At 40.4% G+C, this 25,726-nt stretch overlaps 3 protein-coding genes across 3 annotated transcripts; 1 reads left to right on the top strand and 2 right to left on the bottom strand.

Annotated features, from left to right (window-relative positions):
• Positions 1 to 6,692: 6,692 nt before the first annotated feature.
• On the bottom strand, positions 6,693 to 17,983 carry p3h1 (prolyl 3-hydroxylase 1). Its single transcript, XM_044016089.1, has 15 exons — positions 17,416 to 17,983; positions 16,002 to 16,154; positions 14,600 to 14,789; positions 14,373 to 14,504; positions 12,940 to 13,079; positions 11,754 to 11,843; positions 11,587 to 11,639; positions 11,368 to 11,495; positions 11,143 to 11,270; positions 10,125 to 10,220; positions 9,849 to 9,999; positions 9,192 to 9,309; positions 9,033 to 9,108; positions 8,768 to 8,908; positions 6,693 to 7,657 (listed from the first exon to the last, which is right to left on the bottom strand). The coding sequence occupies exons 1-15, from the start codon at positions 17,875 to 17,877 to the stop codon at positions 7,031 to 7,033; spliced, it is 2,685 nt and encodes an 894-aa protein (XP_043872024.1). The 5' UTR covers positions 17,878 to 17,983; the 3' UTR covers positions 6,693 to 7,030.
• A 959-nt stretch (positions 17,984 to 18,942) lies between these two features.
• Positions 18,943 to 21,029, top strand: cunh1orf50 (chromosome unknown C1orf50 homolog). The gene is made up of 5 exons (XM_044016092.1): positions 18,943 to 19,103; positions 19,493 to 19,608; positions 19,738 to 19,824; positions 20,175 to 20,306; positions 20,614 to 21,029. The coding sequence occupies exons 1-5, from the start codon at positions 19,055 to 19,057 to the stop codon at positions 20,797 to 20,799; spliced, it is 570 nt and encodes a 189-aa protein (XP_043872027.1). The 5' UTR covers positions 18,943 to 19,054; the 3' UTR covers positions 20,800 to 21,029.
• A 321-nt stretch (positions 21,030 to 21,350) lies between these two features.
• ap5b1 (adaptor related protein complex 5 subunit beta 1) lies at positions 21,351 to 25,359 on the bottom strand. Its single transcript, XM_044016091.1, has 3 exons — positions 25,125 to 25,359; positions 23,672 to 24,460; positions 21,351 to 23,415 (listed from the first exon to the last, which is right to left on the bottom strand). The coding sequence occupies exons 1-3, from the start codon at positions 25,260 to 25,262 to the stop codon at positions 21,493 to 21,495; spliced, it is 2,850 nt and encodes a 949-aa protein (XP_043872026.1). The 5' UTR covers positions 25,263 to 25,359; the 3' UTR covers positions 21,351 to 21,492.
• Between the last annotated feature and the right edge of the window lie 367 nt (positions 25,360 to 25,726).

Below are 25,726 nucleotides of genomic sequence, written 5' to 3'. Positions count from 1 at the left end.
CAAAATTTCACAGTTTAGTATGTTGTTAAAAATTTGACCAAAATGTCATAGTTTAGTATGTCGTCCAAAATTTGACAAAAATTTCATAGTTTAGTATGTCGTCCAAAATCTGACCAAAATGTCATAGTTTAGTATGTTGTCCAAAATTTCATAAAAATGTCAAAGTTTACTATGTCGTCCAAAATTTCATAAAAATGTCATAGTTTAGTATGTCGTCCAAAATTTGACAAAAATGTCATAGTTTAGTATGTCATTCAAAATTTGACCAAAATGTCATAGTTTAGTATGTGGTCCAAAATTTGACAAAATTGTCAGTTTAGTATGTGGTCCAAAATGTGAAAAAAATGTCATACTTTAGTATGTCATCCAAACTGTGTCGAAAATGTCATAGTTTAGTATGTGGTCCAAATTTCACAAAAACATCGTAGTTTAATACAGGGTTAAACGACAACCATAGCAATGTTTTGATGTAAACATTAACCGTGTACTTTGGAAATTGTGGACAGGAGAAGAGTTTGTTAAGAGATTTTTGTGATTATTTTTCTGGATCTCAGCAGAGTGTGTTACTGTAGCTCAACGCCCACGCACGCAATACACTCTCATTATAAAAACTGAAAATGTCAAAAGGAAAAAAGTACAAAACTTAAACTGTGATTGTATAAAAACTGTAATATGTATCAAAACATTGACTTAAGTGAGAAAAGTCCCATGGCTTTTGACCCGTTTAAAGTTACAATCAGGTTTCTACGTTAAAGTATGACGACACTGTGATGCTCCAACGTGGGCTTGATTTTTCTCCGTTTCCCATTCCTGTGTATGTGGAAATTTTTCGCAGTTTGGCTCAAATATTGAACTATGTGACTTGTGTTGATATGACATAATTTATGTTTGAAGGAAAGGAAAAACAGCAAAGACCTTTTGCTCATTGGTGCGTTGGCTGATGAGTAGCAAATAGGATGGAGTTTGCCTAATTCCTCCCAAAGTAGTAACCAGAAGACTTGTTTTTATTTACATTCTATGTACTTGAAAGATGAGGAAAAAGAATAGTGAGTGGACCAGGAGTTTTTATTCATCTACACAAAAATCTATACATATTGTATACAGAGTATTGCAGTACTACATTGATTAGTCTTGTGTTTACCGTCAAGAACATTTAGGTTCAAAACTTACACAAAATGTTTTTTTTTCTGAAAACATGCAATGATTTTCTTCCATGTGCGAAATGTGGCAAAATCATGTTGGTCAATCAGGTTTGTATCTCAATGATAATGGTTTTTTTTAATTATTTATCCTGTCTTTGTTCATTCTGTCATTCCCTACTTCTCTTTATTCCTAGTACAAATCTAAGCTTATCCAAGTCTTTTTCTTCTTCGGTCAATCGCTTCCTGACCTCCGCCTCCTGGCTCCCTGTTAACCGCCTCCTTCTGTACCATACAGTTGCTGGAACTAAATCTCCTGCACCTGCATAACTTGACTTGTTCTGGTTCCCTGAATTCCTCAAAGGACTGTGCTGCTCTCACCCTTAAAGAAACACAGGGAGACAGGGGGCGGCGAAGAGAGCAGGAACTCTTTTAGTGGTACTACAGAGCTGGTGGCAGTGCAGAGGACTCCTCTTACAGTATATGTGTGCATTTATCTGGAGCCGGAAAGACCTCTATTGTAACCTAAGGTTCAGCAAGGGTTCTGGAAAATAATTGTTTTTAACAGGGGCCCTCAGAAAAAGGCTCTCTGGTCAGGAGTGGGGCCTCCTCATGACCCTGTTTCTCTGAAGTACCACAGAATAGCTCCACCTGGACACAAAAAGTTTGGGTGATTCGAGAGCATATGTTGGATTTTAATGCTGATGGTGATTGATGTATTAAACCAGTAAAAACTATTTAAATGACATCTACTGTATCTTTGCAGCAGGATTTAATCTTGATAAAGAAACTATGATAAACTGTAATGGTTTGAAAAAAAAAAAAGACGACACTGGCTATTGAATGTTTTATTAAGTTGGATTCTATAATGTATTTTATTTTATTTTTTGTTGTTTCAGCTGTCTGTTGCTGTTTCAGCTGTCTGTTGCTGTCTTAACATACAGCAAATCTTTCTGTGTGCAGCACGGGAATGTGTGCAACATGAGAGCTTGTACTGAGAAAAACCAGAGAACCATTCAAACTACACAATTTACCACATAACTGTGGCATTTTTTTAAGCTACCTGACTTTTTATTCAGCTAACGTGAGTGAATTTTAGGTGTTATAGATATTAAAAGGAGGACAAAACCTCTTGTTAAGTTGACCTACTGTCAAAAACACCATAGCCATAACCCTGAGTTATGCGTTTATAATACTGATGGTGGTGTGTTCCAGGTATTACTCATGTTGTGGGGACCTAAATCTGTTCACACAGTCACATTATGGGGCCTTGCCTTCATTATGGGGACATATAGCAAGTCTCCATCATGTAAATTATTACATGTTGTGGTGAAGACATGTTGTACAATTGGAAATTAGAATGAGGTGAGGATTAGGCCAGTAATAGTTATGGTTAAGGTTAGAGTAAGCCTCCATGGTGTGTGTGTGTGTGTCGTTGCCAGCCCAGCATCCACAGACAGTAGGAGGTAGAGGAGTCCTGAGACTAAACAGCTGAAGGTGAATATACAGGGACAAATAGGGAATATGGGACTTAATTCACCATTACATCGATGTGCTCCGGGGCTCTACTCACTGAGAGTGTGTAAAAAAGAGACGAGCATTTCTCTCAGCTCTAGCTGCACTGCACATGAACCAGGGGCTGCAGACACCATTCTTCTGCCATCTGGCCTTAACCCAAGACAGAACAGCCCCTCAACTCCAGTTCCATCCAGCTTCAAAGTACCTTTAAATTCATATGCTTTATTCATGTTAGAATAAATACAAATACATACATACAAACGACGGCCTTTGTCAGTTAACATTACTGTATAATAACAATATTAGAATTATTACCACTACTAATACTGCTAATTATAAGTTTAAAAGTGAGGTTTATTCTCACATTATATAAGATGTTCACTAATTGAATAAGTTTAAATTATTTTATAGAATGATCAATCATATTATAATCATATAATATATATTCACATAAAGTAGTGTAATGTATATAATGGAAATAAGGTGTAATTGATTGTATATGTTATTAAATAAATGTTCTAAGCTAATGATTAAGGCTATATGTCTGTCTTGAATTTCTAAATTGTTCTTCTCTATTGACGGCCACTTCCCTTCTTTTTGAGTTTGAAGTGAAGTAGGTCAAATCGCTCACTGCTCAACTTCAGATATGTGCCACCTGCATGAGACCAGCAAAATTTCTCTTCACCTTGTTCTGCAAATCCTTAGTCAGGGGCTTTGTGTTTTGTGATGGATGTTGGACGTCAGGTTTTAACACTTCAGTAGGGACGGCCATGGCTTGGACACAGTGCAAATACAGACAGAAGCAGAGTGGTGACTTGTTTCCTGTCTATGTTAGAAACATGAAAAATTGTATGAGATTAAACAAGAGGAGGGAATTAATGACCAAAACCAGTGTATTTAATTTGATGTTAATGAACCTTTATAGTATTTTTATATTTCTAATGCCCTGTGTAAGGCTAAATAGATAATGGTGCAGTCTAAAGTGTATCAAAGCAGCAAAACATTTGACCAAAGGGGTAAAAACATCTGCTACAAAGTCATATCAAAATAAAACAGCTGATAGAGAATCCACTAAAGATGTTACAAATGTCTGGGAGCAGTTTGGCCAACATTTAGCTACTTGTGTCTAAAAAACCTTTCTCACACTCTTTACCACCTTTTTTATTGGTTGCTATTCCAAAAATGTGTCATGTACCTGCTGTCTCGTGAAGATGACTCTCCGCCTCTGTCTCTGACACGTTCCCTCAATGCTGTCTTTCCCACCAACTCCTGCACATTTTGTCACATGTAAATAAAAAACACCTCATTATCTTCATGTTGCATTCTGTCTTCTTTCACTCTGTCCCCATGTTTTTCCCTGCATGACTTCTGCCTCTCCAGATCCTCTCGGCTCCTTTCACTCCAATGTTTATTCTCCCATCTGTCTCTCTGTGAGAAGGTGGCACTGAGCCAAGCATTGGTGGACCTGCACTCACCATAACAACCAGCAGACAGGTCTTCATTTGATAAGACAAAAAGGCCTCTGAAAATCATCGCCATTCCCCGGGGGCATATGGGTGCTGGCCAGCTGCATACAGGCTCAGAGCTGGAGATTTGGAGAAAGGAACTAAAGGTGGAGTTTCCTGGAGTAGTAGCAATATATCAGTGTGGCATTGAACTCCCGAAATACCCCCTAACATCATGAATAAGGTGCATCAAATCACAAAATGTCTCTGACTGGTTTAATATAATAAAAAGGCAACAGTGAGTCAAATAACCATTTGCTCCAACCAAGGTATGCAGAGGAGCATCTCATATAACACATTGAACCTTGAAGCAGAAGGGGTTCAGCTGCTGAAGACTACACCAGTTGCCACTCCATTAAGTGGCTGGTCAGTAAATGGCCACTTAGAAATGGGAAATGAAACCCTAAACATATATATAGTATACACTGTAGATCTGTCTGTCTCCATAGCAGCTATGAATGCCCAGCATCTCACTGGACCATTGCTTTCCTCTCAGCTGTGGTCCCATGCCCAGACCGGCACGGCTGTGATCCCAGTCCTACAGCAGGAGAATAAGGAGACAGTTCACAGCGGAGCTGAAGTCATCAGCCAGGCATTTGTCAGAACAGCCACCGAAACAATAAACCCCTCTGTCCTGCTACCACAAGGCCGGAGAGCACTGTGATGGACTGGCAGCAGCTATGAAAATGGCAGCTACAGTCTGACCTTGCCTTCTACTGTAAAAACACCACCGGTCAGTTCCTCTACAATGACACTGCACTGTTCTGGATCAATAATGATGAGTGTTGAGGAAAGGTGTACACAGATAAATGATGAGCAGCCACAGCGTTGGGACAATGAGAATATTAATAGGCAGAGGAGCAGAGAGTCTGGGGTCATGTCAGCTCTTGATCGCCTGCTGCTTCATTCCCGTCTCTTCAGAATCACTGCTGTATTTAATCTCAGCTCTGCACCCACTGTGCCCGACCCCAACCTGCCACCTCCGTCTACATGCTCACCACTTTACCATGGCGACAATTAAGAAACCAGTCGTGTGGCGCACACACACACACACACAGGACACTTGGGGGTATTTATATACGAAAAAAGGGAAGAAATCCCGACTTGTACATCCCGACTTGTTGTGAAACTGTTTCGTGTCTGTAGGCAGAACAGTGAGAGATGGCTGTACCAATCACTGATGAGACCTCCGTTGTCTACTGTACTCTCATACTCTGGCATACACCCCTCCTCCTTTTCTCTCCCACTATCTTTTGGAGAAACAATGGTCAAATCCATAGGCCACAAATACACAGAAAAACAAAGTGGCCAGTGTGTGTTTCTCTCCCTCCTTCAGTGGAACAAAAGAAGACACAAAGAAAGCACTGACAGCACACATTCACACACACACACTGCACTTAGTCCTGAACTCACATGTCCTGTGCTGGGTTGGGATTTGGTTAATGCATGAAGATCACTTTTGCATTAATCACAAGAGCTCAGTCACAGATCAAATACAAGCATTTGTATATATTTGCGTATAAAATAAGTATGTGTGTGTGTGATGGTGGACGGGTGGGTGTACAGTGTAAATTTGCACTAACAACATGTCACTGGAAACAATTGTGTGACTGACTGGAGTGTTTGAACAGAGTTGAGGGAATGTTTGACTTATATTTGACTAAATAGAGTCAAATGTTAAGTGATGTTAAGTGAAACACAGGCATGCATGCATGTATGCTCTCTCTCTGTCTCTCTATCTCTCCCTCTCTCTATCTCTCCCTCTCTCTATCTCTCCCTCTCTGTCTCACTGTTGTACTTTTGTGGTGTGTGTAGGCAACTATGACTCTGGGATATGTGGTGTGATGTCTGTGTGGGTTTAGCATGTGGATGAAGTCATGCCAGCACAGAGAGGCCAGAGAGTGGACACGAGAGAGAGAGAGAGAGAGAGAGAGAGAGAGAGAGAGAGAGAGTGAGAGAGAGAGAGAGAGAGAGAGAGAGAGAAAGGTAAAACAAAGTTGATATCATGTCTTAATGTGATATAAATACAGGGAGATAGAAAAGACAGGCGTGTTTTACAAATAAACTTGTGAGTTTGTCCGTTCACTTACTGTAACCTATTGTGTAGTAGTATACACAATAAGTGACAGTGTGTTTACATACATTTTATGACATGATATAATACTACTTGGGCATAACTGGTGACATGGTTTGTATAACCATGTCACCAGCTATGTCCAAGCAGGAGGGAGATAATATCCACAAAGCCAGATTTCCTGATGATTTATAAATGTGCTCGGATTCAACTGAGTTGAAATGATGTGAGAGACAATGAGAAGTCTGGCTCTGAGTGTGTCCCGTTTAAAATAGATCACAGTAAGACAGCGGCGGGATTTCCCAAATCCTCAAAGTCCACACTGGTGATTTCAATCAGGAGTGTCTGTGCTTATGGTTTGTTCAATGAGCAGAAGTCTGGTATTTTTTGCTGCCACCCAGTGTCAGCTCCACGCATCGCACCATGTGTTGCTTTGGCACGAAAAGCTCAGCAGGATATAGAAACATCACTTTTTATTTCATTCTATCAACAAAGTTGATTGATGGCTTTCTCAGCAGAACAGTTCTGCTCATATAACGAGAGATGAAAAGACTCCCTGTCGATACAGACACATTTTTGAGGCCAAATTACGTCAGTTACAGTCATTTACGCACCATTGCAAAATAAACGTATAGAAAAAATACTGATCTGATCTGAGGGACATCTGCAGTAAAATATCTTATCACCCACCCCAACAACCCCCAACAACCCCAATTACTTTAAAAAAGACAAGTTGCACCCACAAAGAAGAACTCAGAGACAATGGCATATCAAGAGTCACAGGCGCTGTTACATCACAGCTCTACTTTGTCAAACTGAGAGTCTGATGTTACTTTTTTGGAGTCCTTTTTGGCGACTTTTACTGTCTTTTTCACAGCTGGTTTTGTCTCCTTTTTGTCTGCCTGCTTGGTTTGACTTTTATCCTTCAGTTTTGCATCTTTTTTCACAGCAGCTTTACCTTTGTCTGCTTTCTTGCCCTTTGTCTGCTCTCCAGCTTTAGCCTTTGCTTTCGGAGCAGTTTTGGCTTTAGTGCCTGTTGCTGTCGCTTTGACTGCTTTCTCCACTGTTTTGTCCTTTGGTGTGTCGGCCTGCACGTCCTCCTTCGTCTCTGCAGGTTTCTCCTCTGTTTTGTCCTTTGGTGTGTCCGCTGGTTTGTCGGCCTGCACATCCTCCTTCATCTCTGCAGATTTCCCCTCTGTTTTGTCCTTTGGTGTGTCCGCTGGTTTGTCGGCCTGCACGTCTACCTTTGTCTCTGCAGGTTTGTCCTCTTGCTTTGCGCCTGCTGTCTCCTGGGCAGCCTGTGCAGGAGCCTCTGGTGCGGCTGGTTGGGGCTCTGAGCTGACGGTCACCTCCTTCTTGTTAAACTCGGCATTCACTGGTGTAGCGAACATATTCAGCATGTCCTGAGCTTGGATCCTCTCCTACAGAACCAGAGGCAGCATTGAAGGGAAACAGTGAATGCACAATAATCCAGTTAGGAATCAAAACACCAGAACCAGAGGCAAACACAAAAGGTCTATTCACACACGATTAGTACCACAGTGGGAGGAAGGTCCTGTAATCAGATTTGTTTTCCATTGAAGGTGTGTATTTCCTGACAACTTCTCAGGCAGGACAAATTTCCTTCAAATTACTGCTGCAGCTATATTTATTTTGCAATTACACGCCTGTAGTTTTCTGTGCAGCAACAATGATCCAATGTGTTAGATTTTAGAATAAATATGCCTTTATTGGTCCAGTGTGTACAATTTTGGTGAAATTATTTTCAGAAACTGAGAATAAAATAACTACAATTATTTTATTATTTATATATGCAATTATTGTTGGGGGCGTTTTAATACCCCAGAATAAGGTTTTTATGTTTATGTCGGTAGCAAGGTCACCCATTTAGGGCAAACATGTTTTTACAATAGCCCACAATTGACAAACTAAATATTTTTTGAGTCTTGATGCTAACAAGGCTACAGAGGTTCTCCAACACACCTGGAAGTGAACATATAACTTCACCAAACAATATCTCTTAAATTACACTGTACCTTAATATGGGCAAATACAAGGCCTGAGTTAGTTTACTTATGTTACATTGTGCAGAGTGGGTCTAAAAAACTGTTGTCATCAGCTCATACACACCTCTATAGTGTAGACCCACAGATAGGAAAAAGTTTTGTTGTTTTTTTTTTTAATACTGATTTGTTGGTTTGTAGGCACAGATAATTGTTTTGTTTTTGTTACAGGGTTACCAGGACTGACCTTTTTTTTTTTCTTTTTAAATTATGCTTTGCCTCTTTTAGTTATTCACAAAGACATAAATTGTATCTTGTTTATCAAAGTCAAAGTCACTTTCTTAACTTCTCTCTTATAGATGTTGACACATCACAACCTCCCACTTAGATCAAAGCAATAAGTTACTTTATTCCAGGTTTCTTTACACCTACGGATGAGCACACATATCGTGGCTGCGATTAGTAGAGAGTACGGCTGTAGAGAGAGCCTTTGTAATCATGGTGTTCCCCTGGAAAGATCATCTGTACCTTATCCTCGTGAGCAGGGTCCAGTGTGAACCACAGTGCCAAAGCACACCTCTGACCCTTGGTGACAGCTCTGACACCATGAGGGTTCTCTTTCCCTGCACCAAATCCGACCACGCGGCCACACTGCGGATGAACCTCGGCCTGGAGAAGCAAAGAAAAACATAGATCATGCAACATAGAACAATAGAAGAGAGGTACAGCTTGATAATTATAGCTGCTTTCATCCACACATATTAGAGAGTGGAAATAAAAGGGGAACATTTACCGTGACTGTTTTTGCATCCAACTCAGTGAAAATGAAATCGCCTCCTTCAAAGTCACCATTTAAATAAAGAATGGCACTGCAGATAGAGGAAGACATAGTGGTGTTATGTGGTTGCTCATGATCTGTGCTGTCACCGTGTATTTCTGAGCATGCGTTCACCTGTAGTCTCTGTGTGTGTATGCAGGAGGTTCCTTGACGCACTCATTGAGCTCAGAGACCAGCAGACAGTTGTCCGCGTGGACAGCGTGGCTCAGGTCCTCGCGGTCCTCCTGCTTGTCTGCAAAACAACAGTCCAGAGACAAGTTGAAACAAAACATAACACAAGTACTGTTATCAGCAAGAAGCACAACACCTGGATCACTGTGCTTGCAGGGAATTGCAACAGGGAAGGCAAATGCGGTTATTGCCTGGAGCCCCAAACTGAGATGGGGCGACGAAGAACAGCTGATTACATGATGTCCATGTTATATAAACATGTATTAAGCAACACTGTCTCTCCAGTCTTTATTTCATGCATGTAAATAGTTTAAATAAAAATGTCAACTAAATATTAGATACATAAAACAGGTATATAAAAAAAATGTGTAAACTTGCATGAACCAGAAATAATCAGCTGTTCAATAAAAAAAAAAAATTCAATTTAGTAGATGTGTTTGATAATTAAGTAAACCAACAGACATATTTACAGAATTAATACAGCTGTAGTGAAATGAAAATAAGAGTGCTGAGCTGGTCTCTTCCAAAACACACACACACACACACACACATGCCCACATAGCATACAGTACAATGGTACTAGAACAGTCACTGACTCACCATCAATGGCAGAGCGACAGACCAGGTGGGAATAGGCGAAGTAGAGCGGAGTGTCCAGGATGAAGTATGACTCCACCACCTTCTTCACTCTCTCACTCAGGTCAAAGAAGAGATGAGCACTTTTTAGAGGAACTGTCCCTTCCTGACCGAGCTGCAGGAAGTGAGAGCAAAAAATACATAAATACAATACAATTAATACACTAAAGTGTAGAAAATTGATTTGGGTTTAACCAAACCCAACGTGTTTACTGCTTCCACCATGGCAGAGCTACAGACCTTGACAGCTTTCAGGACGGTGATGCCCTGGAACGTCTCGCTGGGAGAGTGTGGGGAAGTGCGCCCCCTGTAGCCATCACCTTTCAGTGCAGCTGCCTGGAAAATATTCACAAAATATTCACTCATGTGAAGACGGGCTGAGACACACACAATGGAAAACACACGGACAGAAGACAAACAGACATCCAGTGACATGAGCAGAGCTTCAATAAAGAAGACAAAAACATGTGTAAAAATACACAATCACGCAAAATTTGACCTTTGATAGTAGTTCCTTAAAGCACCAACATTGTGTTCTCTTATGGTTTATAGACTTTCTTCTTTCATCATATTACTACATGGTTATATTTAGAAATATCAAGGTGGTGGAGTTTTTTTTTTGGTTGTTTTTTAAACATTTTACGTTATTGGGAATAGATTAAGACATGATTTTTTTAAAGAACATTCTAACTAAATAAACTAAAAAGTTGCAAATGACAAAATACTGTATATTATATTATATATATACTGTATATATATATTATATTGTCTGTAATCTTTCTCACTACTTCTACTACAAAATAAAATTTGTTTTCGTAATTGAGTTGCCTCAAATCAGTGGTGAGATGCCAGCACCTTTATTCTAAACCTGTCACATTATTAAGATATTATAGTAATTTAATTGAGATTATACTGATCATGGCTTGCAAACCTTTAACTCACTCGCTCCCTCTTTCTCTCAAAAAGTAAGCAGAAACCATAAATATGTGCATATTTAAGATAAAAGGGACTGTTGTTGTTATTATTATTATGTCAAGTAGCCATTGTGTTAAATATATATTGTGAATTATTTTGGCCATGTATTATTATTATTATTATTATTATTATTAATAACAACCTCCAGCAGCATAAGTTAAAGGAAGACATGATAAGATGTTGATTTGGATCTGAATGCAAAAACTAAGCGGACTTAAGTGTAGGTTCTCTGGTTCACAATCTGATCCTGTGTGAACATTACTTTACTGTGATGATAACTTACATTGGAGAGGTTCTGCAGCTCCCTGCACTCATCATCACTGATCACTCCATCCAGCAGCACCCGCTGAGAGCCGTTCAGCTGCTTGGACGTCATGGTTACCTTGATATTATCATGCAACACGACGTCACCTAGAGGAGGTAGGTCACAGGTTACCAGGCTGCACTTGGTTTAGCTGCATGAGAGCAAGTTCTGACTGAGACATTCAAGTAACACTTGGTGTCTGACCTTCCTGTGGCACGATGACCTTTGCCATATCAGAAGAATCTTTCTTCTTCTCCTCAACTAGAGTCTCAATCTCCTTCATTAGGTTTCCTATTTCCTCCGTGATCCTCGCCGCAGTCTCTCTGTCAGCCCTGTGACACAGAGAAGGACAGGATATCATCACATGAAGTGTAAAATCACATCTGCCCTGCCACAAATGCATTTGTTTCTTATATATCTTACTTCTGCTTCTCTCTCAGTTTCTTGGGCATGACGTCTTCAGGTGTCCATGTGTCCTAAATTAAAAAAAAAAAAAAAAAACAGCAATGTGTCCATCATCACCCTTTTTAATTCAACATAGCATGAAATGACCACAAAGTGGTTGGCGATGAATTGATTTATCCACTCACTGGATCTACAAAGGTGATGCCAAAAGCTTCATATCCAAAATAGAGCAGCTCTTTCTCCAGTATGGACTTCTGGATGTAGCGCTTCACCACCTAAGGTCAAGAAAAAAGCAGTTGTTGACAACATCTGTAGAAAATGACCACAAAAAACAGTACACATGAATGAGAAACCAGGTAGTATGCAGAGGTTGATTGTTATTATGTCTTTTAGGAATGCATGCACCAGGGGGACCTAACTAGACACAAGTATGTCCGCACATTCATGTGTTTACTGTTAAAGCTCTCAGGTCATACTTTTCATGTCCATGTGTGCTAGGGTCCGATTGATTTAATCTAGTCATTTAATTAGCCCATTTCAATGGTGGTCCGGGTGGACCCTAGGTGGGCAAACATGTGCACACCTCCATTTTAATTGTAGTATTTATGCAAAAGTTCTGCATAGGTAAGAATTCCAATGCACAATTTAAACCACAGTGTATTATTCACTGTGCATATAACAAGACACTTCTTGTATCTTGTAACGTGCTTGAGGTTGTGCAAGGACGTCTGGTAACGGCACATGTGCAACTCTGCTGAAGGAGTACAAGGACATACAAATGAGGGTGAGAAAATCGTCACTACCAGAATGGAATGGCTATTGAGCACACACGTGTGGAATGCTAGACTGATGCAACTAAGAATATGTATGTATCCAGTGGCAAGGTACACGCCTCTGGTCCCATTCTGATTAAGAGACCCATGTCACTGAGCACCTAGATCGATGACAGCTGTTTCACACCTTACAGTTTACATCATTCACCACCAATAAAAGCACATTTCTAGGTTAAAAAAAACCCTGAAAGTGGGTTGAGTTGTTCAAAGCTACAAACTCAGCACAAAAAAAATATTTCACTTATTTGTATTGACACAATATGGACATTTAGTGCCTGTTGTTTGTAAAAAGCCTTAGTTATTGCTTCTTTAAAAAGAAGCAGAAAACCTTTATGTTGTTAGGATTCACATCAGTGCTTTTAATGTTTCTGTTGAGCACTTGAGTGTGTTTAAGAGCTAATGAGGGATATTATTCTCTCAGCATATGCTGTGCCAGGCTGGTGTGCTGCTGATTGTTATGCATTAAGATCACACGTGCTGCTTTGAAAGAAAGCCACACAGTTCCATACAATGTGATGTTAATTTAGAACTACTGTACCTGTCTGGCTGATATGGTTTGTGCTTTGTCCTCGCCCAGCACAGCAGAATAATATGCCACATTCTGGTTCATCACCTCATCATTAGGGTGGAACAACAGGAAAGTTTTGCCACATTCTATGGCCTGCTCGTATTTCTCACCTTGAGACAGGGGACAGAAGTACGATCAGGAGATCACAGATTAGCAGGTAGAGGGTCTGATAATGATAATGAAAATACAGAAACACAAAATGTTTTGTTAGTCATGGAAGAAAGTGATAAAATGTGTGTCTATTTACAAAAACAACATCATTGTTGTTTAAAGGGAAACTGATTGTTTTACATGTGAAGATGAATTGGAAGGTGGTATATGTTTCACTTTTTATTTGTATTGTGTCAAATCAAAACACAGACAGTATATCTCATGGTACTTTTGTACAATTGTAAGGTTGAGAGTTTATATTTAATGAAAAGATGAGTCTGATGATGTCATTTGATTGTCTCTGCTCAGCCATGGAGAGTACAGATGAAAACTGCAGGTGAAGCATTTGAAAGGAGTTCATTAAACTGTGACAAACCAACCAACAATTTTTTATTGATATAATGAGTTGGTTGTGAATCAAACATCTAGTCTTTTATTGGGTTTATTGTTCTGCTCAGCTATTTCCTCCGATTGAACTCCCTGAGACTCCTGGCTATTTATTTACTCCTGGTTTTATTTATCTTTTTATTATTTACGTTGTTATGTTTACGTGCATCTTTAGTCTATTAGTCAATTGGCTATATTTTTTACCTTTCACCTCAGCACTATGATGCACATTATGCACTTCAGGTAACTTTTAAAATGGCATCTTTTGCTGGGTTTTTTGACACAATACTTATTATGACCTTTCTGAATCTATATACTCCAGGTACAGTATTTGCCAATAAACTAACACTAATACAAATAAAAACAAACTAATTTTAGAAACAAAAAGCCCAAACCACATGTGTCAAACTGGTGGCCCGGGTGCCACATGTTGCTAAATGTATTTGCCGGCAATATTTTTATAATAGTAATAAGACATTCAGTCGTAAACATTGCTTTATTAAATGTATTACACTAAACATGAAATTACATATATTTAATCTGTTTTAATCACAATTATCCTCGTCATTATTTGCAAAATTTTCTATTTAATTCTCCGTTTTTGTGCATCATAAATGTGTTTTTATTGTGAATCATTTTATATCACAACAAGCACTTTTACTTTTTTTCCACTGTTTTTCCTCTATGTCGGCCCCCGCTTGACCAGACTATATGCTCATTGGCCCCCAGGTCATTTGAGTTTGACACCCCTGGTCCAAACTAAATAAAAACTAAATTAATTAAAAATGTTATCTATTATAACGTTGGTTTCTACTTCTGGTTACCGTTAATGAACCGGCTGATGAAGAGAGTAATGTGAGACTCACTGTTGTAGTAGGAGAACTGCAGGTAGTTGAAGTGTGAGGCGAGGAAATCCTCAAAGGGCTTGTCTTTGCCAGCTGTAGATGCCAGCTCCACAGAGCAGTGCTGCTTACAGCTCAGTACCTGCATGTAGTGGTCTGACACAAACACATGCACACATGGCCACAATGTCACCAAAGATTCAGCTTGCACATTCTTAATCTTCTGTATAAAAAGTGGACAGTGTCTCTACCTGTCATGGTCTGGAACAGGTCAGCGCTATATTCCATGTAATTGTATCCGTCATAGTTGTAGGATCCCTCGCACAGAGCTCTGCACTCCTTATCGGCTGTGAAGTACCCATCTACGGCCATTTCAAAATGTTCAGCTGCCAGACCGAAGGAGTCGTGGCTGTAGTAACTCTTCCCTTGCAGGAAGCTAGCCTGAGGAGAAACAAACATGTGTACTGTTGATACAACAGTAATAAATAAATAAATACACAATCATCTGATACGTTACTATGGGTCCTCTTAAACTTACCCAGGCAAAACCTAATCAACTTAATAATGCTGTTGTTTACGGTGTCTCTAGTCTATGGAACGTTCCTCATTACATTACCTTCTCACATAAAACATGCTTGGACTATACATTCATTCAAAAGTTATGCATTGGTTTAATTATTATTTTGATCTCATCACTGACCTTTATCTTTAATATGGTGTGCAGACTAGTTGATATTGTGATAGTAAATGTGTACATTTTATTCATTTTATGTGGACCCCAAGAAGATTAACAACCAACATTGCTAATGGGGATCTAAATAAACAATAAACCCTAATAAAAAAAAAATAAAGCTTGTTCCTCTATTTAGGGTAACAATCTCTTTGATGAACCATTTACTCTAACAACAGCAATAACACAGAAGGTACTTGTTATAAAAGAGAGGCGAGGATGTTCTCCACTTTTCTTTACGACTGTTATTCCCCAGGCGGAGATTTCTGTCAAAGTATTTGAAAACTCTGTCGCTGGCCAGTTGCAACAACCACAGGTATGTGTGAGACTTTAGCAGCAGCTAATGGACTTTATCAAACAGATCTAACAGGACTACATGAAGTTGGCAGATTAATCATAGTTATTTCCTATAACACTTTTTATTTTATCTGTTGAAATTCATTCAACTCAGTTCAATTCAAGAGCCACAAATAAATAAATGTAAAAATGCTTGTGTCTGTAGCCCTTGGAATTAATTAATAAACACAATCAATTGTTTTGTTCAAACTGAAATGTCAATCATCAACCTGCCTTCCTGTGCTGTCCATTATGATAATGTTTTTTTCTTGCAGTTGATTCAAACACGATCTAGTCAGTATCAACAAAACTATCCTCGGGGCACTCACTCCTCCACTGGGCTTCTAGCAGTGTGTGTTTTTGTGTTTTGAGAGCTGGGATGTATCATTTGCACTGCTGCAGTGTATTACAACAATTTCCAGGCTCCGCCTACAATTGATTCCCCTAGAGAAATGTATTTATTGATGGCTACACAGGTGTGAAGAGTGTTACAACAAGCAACAATAATAACAAAAACAAAAATAATAGCTTTAAGATGCCAAAATTGTTGTATTGAATGATTCATAAGAAACTGAGTTTGCTCTCACCATATGTGGCCTGGCCTCCAAATCTCTGAAGTCCTCCTCCTTCACTCCCTCCATCATCTTATAGTATTCCAAGTTCTGTCTCATCTCCATGTGCTCCGGGTTGGCCTGGTAGAACGTGTGGGCTGCTGCCACTGCCTTGTCCAGCTTATTGATCTGAACAAGAATACATGGTTAATCTCATCCAGGTTTTGTTGAGGCACTTGAGATCATCTATACATCCATCCATCAAGACTAAAAGACTTATGAGACAGTCTTCAACATTGGTGATATTTTCATCACCATCACCAACTTTCACTAGTGCAGCTTTAATTAACAAGTGTGGAAGCTAAAGATCAGCAAAATCTATGATGAGAGAGATGAGACTAGACCAAATTTTCCTATGATCAGTATGAAATAATGTGTTGTAAATTTACTAGTAAAATGTCTTCGGTCCTAGAGAGTCAATGCTAAAGTCAGATTAAGCATATTGTACCTTTGATTGACATCTAACAATGACCTGACCTTTGTTTATTTGTTGTTTTCAAATTATGATTATTGGACAGGCATGAGGGCTTGGACGATTAAAAAACAAAACAAAAAAAACATGAATATTTATCAGAATAACCATCAGATAGTTATTTTCCTCATATCTAAAATCTATTGTCTCCTGGGTGACATTGAATGATTCATAGGCAGAAAATGTAAAGAAAAAAAAACAAAAACAAAACAGTATGTAGGGTTAACATTAAATTTGTAAGTCTAATATTGAGATTGCATATTGATCTTGTGATATAGTATCACATAGGATAATTACAGTATATTACAATTTTTGTTACTATTGTTTTGTCGTTCTGCTCAAGGAAATACTATCTGAGATTGCATCTTACACATCCATGTGAATATAGTGCAGATTTCTTTTCATGATGTTACTGCTTTCAAGGTCTGTCAGCAAGTCATCTATTTTCTATTGCAAATAAATATCAATAATAATCATTTAAAAAACAAAACAACAAATAAAAACCCTGTGAATGCTGTGAAAGCTACTCAGTGGTCAGTGAACATACTCCCATCTCAAATGATTACTGTGGTTTTAGAAGTCTGAGTTTATCATAAGCACTTGAAAGCAGCAGTTTGGGCCTTTTAAAACCACAGGATCCCAGAAATCTACGTCGTCACGTCAGACTCTGCAGAATGTGACTCCACCTTAAGACGTGGCATGACTGTGCTGGTGCTGTTGCTGGTGAGGGGGTTGGGGTATTTACAGTTTTACAACTCTGACCTTAAGTTTCAATGAGATCACAACTAAAATGTCAGATTTTCACTCATAAAACTCGGCCTGCATAATCATTTAAACGTTATGTTTTGCGTATGATGATGACTTTTAATAAAACAACTTTCCACTCTTTGCTACAGCATTGAGTCTCGAGTTGTGTACCTTGAAATAGGCGACTTGTAAGTAATTATATGGGCTCCTCTTCTTAAATTCCAGCTCCACGTCTTCAGTGACTTTGTGCATAGTAGGGGAACCCAGTTTCTCGGTCTCGCAGGAGTTCACACAATCCGCCCGTTTCAGGATTTTCTGGAAGAAGCCCAGGTCATCCACAGACCCGGCCCCTGGAACGGGAACTCCTAAGCCGGCCAAAGGGTCGCCGAAAGCGCTGTGGTTGGCGCAGCTGATCCGACAATGAGCCTTCACATTGCGGACAGTAGCTTTGTTCCTTAGCGCCTTCTCCATGTTGAGGATGACCGACAGCCAGTCTCCCTTATAGTACGCTTCCACTGCCGTGTCAAAAAGAAAATCAAACGGCTCCAAAACATAGTGGTCGTTCTGAATATTGCCCGACGTGCACAGTGGTAAAAGCAGGGAGAGATATACGAGCGCAAAATGGAGCTCCATGATGCTGAACTGTCACAGCTCTGCAACGGGACAGAGAGACAGAGAGGCTGCGGGCCAGAAATCAGGAGCCGGTGCAGAGAAAGGGAAAAACTTATTTCTTCCTCAGACTGTAACTTGTCTGGAGGTGGGGTTTCAGCCCCCAGTAACACCCCCTCTGCCCCCCACTGACCCACGCAGTAATCAGAGCCACAGTGTGGGTAAAATCAAAGAAAACAAAACTTCACAATAAAACAACAACTACATGTAATACATTGGCTTTTCATACGTGTTTGTTTTTTAGGGGCCAAATACTAAAAGAACATTTTTTTGCAACATTTTTGATGTGCTGTTTATATTTCTTCACAGAACAGCACATGGCCAACTGTATAAACAGATTGTTGTAAAAAAATATAATTATATATGTTATAATGTAGGCCTACTATCTTTTATTTGTCATTCTGTGACAGTCGCATAAATTAAACCTAAAACACTAAACTGCTCTCCACTACTTCCACACTTGTCTACTTAATAGTCATTGAGTGAATCTTAGCATAAATAAAAACATACATATTTACACATTGTCACTATTTGTTCACAATTATGATATTATAATACATATTATTACAAATAGAAAAAACGTTAGGATTATTACAAATAGAAAAAATGTTAAGAGACGGTTCTATGAAAAAAATGACACAATCGACTTTTAAAAATTCACCTGACAAAGTAAGCTATGTAGGAGCACACATAGCTTTGAACTGAAACGCATATCGTTTTTTAATGTAATATCTGAAATATCTATGTGGAAGTATGGAAAAAGTGGAGTTACAACTTTACAGAAACTCAAAATCAGATGTGACGAGGCTGTGCAATTGGTGTTGTGCCTGACAAAAAAAAATGTTATCATTATCAAATAATACGCTAAATAAGAGCATTTTTAATAGAAGTCGTGATGAAAAACAACATGTTCAAAAGATAAATCCGTTGACAAAATTCTTAGTTCTAACAGTGTTAATGGGTGTTTTTCGCCAAATAGTTTTACACAGGCAAACTTACGACTGCCATTCAAGCAAATTAGGACCTCGCGAAGCCTCCGGTATTTTAAGCAAGATAGCTGGTTAGTGGTTACAAAAGCGGCATGTTCGGTCATATAACCCACTGTAAAGTAGACTTTCGGAACAACTGTTAAGACGAGACCATGGACAGGATAGTCAGCCTCCCCAGTCAGCCCAACAAAACAACCATAGGTAACGTAAAGTCATTTAAACGGTGACTTTATTTAAATTAGCAACTAGAATTAATAGTAGGATTTGTACTGTGCGAACAGCTGTGTTGTAACCTTTGACAAGCGTAACGTCCAGAGCTGCAGGCGACATTGTAATATTGTATTATTTAACAACAGAACCGTGGAACAATTTACATGGGAGTGACTAGACTTGTTTGTAAATATGTTGTAAATTAAAGTGCATCGCTGTATTACACGTACAATGTATTTGGGCGGTTGTAGCTTTTATAATAGGTTCGGTAGGGACAATGTGGGTGGTGGCAATGATAAATTAAATTGTAGTAACGGCGCACCCAGCCGGCTGAGTTACATGTGTATGTGTGACGTAACTGTCCCTGTGTTTTTGTGCAGTGACTCTGGTTGAGAACAGCGGTGCCCCCGGCGGGCTGGAACTGGTCAGCTCCTACCAGACCAACAGAGTGGGAGACCCCACGGACCTGATAGCTCTGGCATCACAAGTTCAGAAGGTGCAGTCATCTTAATGTACTTCTATTCTTCTTCTTTTTTACTTAAGAATTGTATTGCTGTTGTTTTTTTGCACCATTACCTGCTCATGTAAGTCAATATCAATAATCAAAGAAGTCTGTTTTTATTAGGGAGATGATTTCATTAAAGCCAACGCTTGCAACAAACTGACAGTCATCGCTGACCAGATAAGATACCTACAGGAACAGGCGAGAAAGGTAAGAAGCTCAACTAAAACAGCTGTTTTCATACACAGAATGGCCTAAATGTTGCCATTGTTCTATTTGGGGTATACACAAAAACTGGACAAGTTCAAAACAATCATCTCACTCACCCTCATGCCTACAGTTGCCAATTTATCTAAATCTTATCTCCATGTTTTGGACTGTGTTAGAAAGTTATGTAGAACATACAGACTTCACACACAACCTGCCCACATAAGCTTATATAGTACTGACAAAGACCTCACTAAAGAATGTTATTCAGATCTGTTGCATGATTTATATAAAAAAAATGTTTTAAAGGGACAGCAGGAAAAATAAGTCATATTTTTTTTATTCTATTCCAGGTTTTGGAAGAGGCTAAAAGAGATGCCGATCTCCACCATGCTGCCTGTAACATAGTCAAGAAACCAGGCAACATGTACTATCTATATGAGCGACCATCTGGACAGAAATACTTCTCCATCATTTCCCCAAAGGTCGGTATTATACTGACATGTGTTCACCTGTGTGGATATGAGTTGCAAAATACCAATACAGAGCCTGTTACTTAATACACATGAATGCCTCGCCTGGTACTTGTAAAACTGGATAACATTGGAGGTTCAAAGGTTGTTTAACCGAGGAGAGAGCTGGTGGCCAAAACAGAAGCAGCTTAGGTTGGATTTGAATGGCTATAGAGCAGCTAGCACACAAGTGATTTGTAGGAATACACAGATAATAAATTATGTTTTTTTTCTTGTGAATTTATTCTTGACATAACCTTCTCTGTCTACTTTTCTGTAGGAATGGGGCACAAGCTGCCCTCACAAGTTTGTTGGTGGATTCAAACTCCAGCATGACATGTCCTGGACCCCAGTAGATGAGGTGGAAAAGAGGGATGCAGAGATCGCCATAATGGACAAACTTCTAAGTCAGCAGACTGCCTTACCTCCATGCACCGAGCCAAACTTCAATGGCCTTTCTAACTAAAGGATGTGGTGGACACACGGTGAAGACAAATCATGGTCTTAATGGACATAAATTAATACTGTGAAAAATCCATACATGGATTGAATGAAGTCACAATGTGACTTGGACTGCCTCACTACAGGTTTTTGTTTGGAAGCAGTCACAACATTAAGAACCATGTCTGTTCTTGAAAAGAAAACTAAAAACTGTTTTGACGCTGAACATTAAATTTTCGTCCTTTTAAATCCAAACTAGTTTTTAATTCATGTTGATTTTCAGTTGTCATCTTACTGGCAAGCCTGGTAACTGCAGAAGAATGTATAACAGCTTATTTTGAGAAGATGGGTAGAACCTCTCTAGCTAGTAGTTTAGTTTAATGGATTCTTAATTATTTTTAGAGCTTTAGCTTTCATAAGGGGCTATAAAACTTTTTGAGTCACTGGTCAGCTCATGTTTAAATTTTGTTTGTTTTTAGGTGAAATCAATAAGAATTGTTTTGATCATATTTCACAAACAACAAAATATTTAGTTTCACACACAATTTCAGGTCAAGAATATTAAAGTGCAATAACTTTATTTTAAATCAACTGTCTGCATTCCTTTATTTTATTTTAAGTACAATTTAAGTTATTAAAGTGGTGACAAAATGAAATGATTTTGCTAAAAGCCAGCTATTTGTTTGATTAAAAAGGGGGCCAGTAAGATGCATCACAGTCAGCTGTGAGCATCTTCCTGTGAGGATGTGATTGTCAGTAGATACGAATTAATATGTGGCAAAAGCTGCCATTTATCCGTAGCAATGTTGAAGTGTGCCGCGTCTTCCTCTAACTTGATTCTCAGCAGCACATGAGACTGTGGAGGGAGGAAGAAAAGCACTTTCAGTTCTTCTTTGTGGGACAAATCTGAAATAAGATAAGGCAGGAAGTGTTTCTCTGACAAGGAGGAAAGGGCAGCGTCCTCCAGCTGGCAGCAGAACAGGCTGACAGCACAGTCTCCACTCTCTGAGCAAATTTCATCCCATAATCTCTCAAACAGAATGAGTTTGCTGCTTCGTCCCCAGGCAGAGGGAGCAGGCAAGGGTGCAAAGACCTGTTGAAAAGCCACACAGATGGCAGGCAGGACTGTGTGCCAGGAGAGCCCATCCTGGGTGGTAAAGATGGCACTGGCTTGGAGGGTAGTGGGGAAGGGCTGTCTAGGCTTCAGTCTCAGCTTCACCACTGGCAACGGTCCTTCTCTGAAAAGGCACGGGATGCTGAGGTCGCTTAGTTCCTCATAGTGGTCATCTGTGAGGCTGAAATGCAGGCGAATGCTGAAGAGTTGATCAAAGCAGCAGTCATTAGCCTGAGTATGAACCAGTTGATAGCTCAGAGTAATTTCTGAGGCAAAGTCAGGGTCATTGAACTGACCTCTGTAGGCTTCTAGTATTATGTTAGCATCATCTGGGTTATTGTCTGCATCATTCTGTGGTAGGTCACTTTCTGACATTGCATGCGTGTGTTGATGTGTCTCAGAATTCACCACAACCACACTAAAAACTGCTTTCTCAGTCCGGTGGATGGTCAGCGCTCTTGTCAGCCCCTCACTCTCAGCTACGATGCACGACAGAGATCGTGTCTTAATCTGCCTGCCTCTCTCAGTCGCACCCCGTGCCAACACCCCGGCCAGCTTCTCCTGAGACAGTGTGGTGAGGAGGGTGTAGTAAAGGCGTGCATGGTCCTGGATGTCTATGTCTCCGTGGTGGCAGGTGAGATGTTGCAGGATGTCGGCCAGAGGGACAAGCACCGAGTCCAGGCTGGGGTGGACAAGCAGGCGGCGGCAAACTGCCAGCACTCTGTTCCCCAGATGCCAGTCACCGCTCATGCACAGCGTGGAGGATGATGGAGTGATGATGCTGTACAGAAAGCGCAGAGTGCTTTGCTGGGGGATTTTTCCTTCCTCTGCTACTCGTCCCAGCATCTTGAGGTGTGAATGGAGGTCTGGTAAGGTGAGCTGGGTGAGTGACACCTCAGTGATGGCTCTCTGCATAGCTTGTAGAAGCCTCTCAGCCCAGTTAGACTCAGAGAGCCTGTCCTGAATGTAGTCGGCCAAGCTAATGAGGTGTGGTGCAAGATGGGTGTGGTGGACGTAGAGCTCACACAGCTTCTCTACCAGGCTGCTGGAGTAGCTCTCTATTTGACAGAAGTACATAAGGAAAAGGAAGGTGGCCCTGAAGAAGGTGACAATATTCTCTCTACTGCCTCTGCTCTCCACTATGTGTAGCAGCGCGGTGAGGTGTTCGTAGAGGTAGGCTGGGCCTTTACCTTCTCCATCATCCCCTTCCTCAAGGTAGACCAGAGACATCAGGTTGAGCCTGGTTAGCAATGTGGCACTATCATTGAACACAGTGGGCATGAGCACTGAGGCCAGCTGGGGAGTCAGCAGCACAGGCAGTGCCTCGTCCCCGTCACCGCAACTGATAGGCCGGTTCTCTGGAAAGTGCAGGATGCAGTCGATGTAGAAAAGCTTGTCAGCTGTAGTCAGCAGGGGATGCTGGGAGAGCACAACTAGTCGTTTGAGCATGAACAGTTCGTCCTCAGCACTAAACAGGCTGTCTGTGAATGCACACTTCATCAGAAGAGTGGTGTGGAAGAGACACACCTGAAAGGATGAAGAAAAATATTAACTCTGGTTCAGGAAATCTTTGTACATCACAAGGGCAAAAATTCACACAAAGCTGCTACACGTACACTCTTAATTTATTTATAAAAGATGTTTGCTGATAAAACCTCTGCACAGTCTGTAAGCTACTGCCTCCTGTGATATACGAGTTGTGAATGCTAAACAAAATCAGTGGGATAGAATATTGATAAAAAAATGAGTGATAAGCTCTTCTTCTCCTCCATTTGACACAAACCTTGCTCGTGCCCAGCAGTCGCAAAAGCTGAGCTCTGAATATGGCAGGAGGGATACCAGGCACCATAGCAACCACCTCTGTCAGTCTGTGTAGCAGTGCAGCCTGGCACAAAGGAGTAAGGAGGTAGGACTCCTCCAGGAGGGAGGACAGGATGGAACGCAGCTCCTTACAATCAGGCCCGGTCTGGAGGGTCGGAACTGAACCCATAGGCCCCAGGATGAGAGATGACAGTACACCAGAGTCCTTTGAAAGGATTGAGTCCCGGTCTGCCTCCCATGCAACTACTGTATTCCCTCCAAGAAGAGATTTAAGCTGCTCGCCACCAGCACCTGTTTCCTGGGTTAGCTGGTACACAGCATTTCTTAAAACCAGAGTGTACAGTCCTGCATAAGCCTGGTGCAAGTGGGAGGTTTCACGGTGCCTTAGTCCATCCAAGAGCTCGACATGCTGGGAGAGAAGACCAGGAGAGCAAGATTCCAGCTCTCGTAAACAGTCACAAGCTATGTTCCGGAGAGAATGAGACAAACCATCACCGTGGAGGTCAACAGTGTTCTGGGATATCTCTAGTAGCACGTCCAGGAAATCTTGAGATGCAGGGGAGCGGCTGCTCATACAAGAAGTGCATACAAGCACTGAGGTGAGGGCCAGGAGGACGTGACCACGAAACTGTACAAACTTTGGAGGGCACTGGGCAAACACTGACATGAGCTCAAGGGCTGTTTCCTCACCCACAGAGTCTGAGGGACACAGCAGGTGTGGGTACTCGCATAACGGGGACAACAGGAGGACCTAAGAAGGGGGTAACAGACATCAGTGTTCACACTATTTAGAAATACATTAACCACTAATGGAAAACTAAAAATATAGTTAAACATGTAACATGCATAATAAAGAATAAATAAGACAGAGAAAGTACTCAGAGCACAAACAACTGCCAAGGTTGCTCAGTTTACCACATTGTCAGTACACTTTTGCAAGGTTGACAATTGTTCATCCTTTACTTTTTAAGCTATGCTGCTTACAGAGAAACATGAATAGGCCTTTACTCTGTGTTGTGGGGTTGTGTGAAGATGATATGCTGATTTACAGTAATTACAGAAAATACATACTGCTTATTATGTCAATGAGTAAATGCTCTTCTCGAATTCTCAAAGGCCAAATTGTTGTCAACAGACTAAACCTCTCTTAAGAAAGTAAACAATCAATTATTCATTTATAAAAAAAGATTAATTACTCCAAAATCCAATTCACACTCCATTTTAGTCCATATCCTATACATATTTAAATACAAGACTTTACACGTTTGTGTTCAAACCGTAACATGCAAAAACTATCAGTTTAGTGTCGACAGCTGTACACACAACGCAGAATACAGTAATTGTATCCTAATACAGTTGATACAGAACTGACACATTAGTTTATCCATTCAGTCAATATGTTGATTTATTTTTACCTTAACAGCGTAGCTGGCTCTGTCATCTCGGATCTCCCTCAGCAGCTCAGCCAGAAAAGCGTCCACGGTTGTCCCCGACAGGAATTCCGTAGGGCTGAGGGAGAAAGCAGAAAGCCTGTCCGCCCAGTTCACTGCCATTTTCACTTCTCTCCCACACACATTATATATTTACTTTAAAGCGAAACGCAACGTTCTTAACACAGACGTCCAGCTTACAGGGAGTGGACTTCCGTGTTGTGAGTCACGTGCACGTTCATCCTTAGTAGCTCTGGAGGTGTCATATTAGCGCCCCCTGCTGCTCCGGAGTTGTATATGTTTTGAGAGCGCAGTTTTTAGTGGTGGTCATTCATTGGACTGTAAGTGTTGCTGTACACTCAAGAGCTGACATCTTTACTGCACTGATCCCCGGAGTCTACTACAGCAGTGTTTCATATTGTGTTACATTATGAAACACTGTGTTGTGGCTTTGAAAAGGTGTGATATAACTATTCCGTTGGAAATGTGTGGGTATTGTTACATGGGACTTGGTGCATGGTTATAATTGGAATTGTATGGAAGCCCATTTCCACCACATAGAGAAAAAAAATAATGCATACCCAAGT

The sequence above is a fragment of the Solea senegalensis genome, unplaced genomic scaffold (genome assembly GCF_019176455.1).
Source record: "Solea senegalensis isolate Sse05_10M unplaced genomic scaffold, IFAPA_SoseM_1 scf7180000014154, whole genome shotgun sequence".
Classification (NCBI taxonomy): Eukaryota; Metazoa; Chordata; class Actinopteri; order Pleuronectiformes; family Soleidae; genus Solea; species Solea senegalensis.
Note: the sequence above shows the minus strand (reverse complement) of the source record. Positions and strands in the feature narration are given on the sequence as shown.

Coding starts and splice junctions, on each gene's coding strand:
- p3h1 (XM_044016089.1), bottom strand. CDS start 17,877: ATGGAGCTCCATTTTGCGCTCGTATATCTCTCCCTGCTTTTACCACTG. Junction 11,271..11,367: donor GGTCATCGTGCCACAGGAAG/GTCAGACACCAA, acceptor TACCTCCTCTAG/GTGACGTCGTGTTGCATGAT. Junction 10,221..11,142: donor AGCTGCAGAACCTCTCCAAT/GTAAGTTATCAT, acceptor AATATTTTCCAG/GCAGCTGCACTGAAAGGTGA.
- cunh1orf50 (XM_044016092.1), top strand. CDS start 19,055: ATGGACAGGATAGTCAGCCTCCCCAGTCAGCCCAACAAAACAACCATA. Junction 19,609..19,737: donor TGGCATCACAAGTTCAGAAG/GTGCAGTCATCT, acceptor TGTTTTTATTAG/GGAGATGATTTCATTAAAGC. Junction 20,307..20,613: donor TCTCCATCATTTCCCCAAAG/GTCGGTATTATA, acceptor ACTTTTCTGTAG/GAATGGGGCACAAGCTGCCC.
- ap5b1 (XM_044016091.1), bottom strand. CDS start 25,262: ATGGCAGTGAACTGGGCGGACAGGCTTTCTGCTTTCTCCCTCAGCCCT. Junction 24,461..25,124: donor GAGCCAGCTACGCTGTTAAG/GTAAAAATAAAT, acceptor CCCCCTTCTTAG/GTCCTCCTGTTGTCCCCGTT. Junction 23,416..23,671: donor GACTGCTGGGCACGAGCAAG/GTTTGTGTCAAA, acceptor TCATCCTTTCAG/GTGTGTCTCTTCCACACCAC.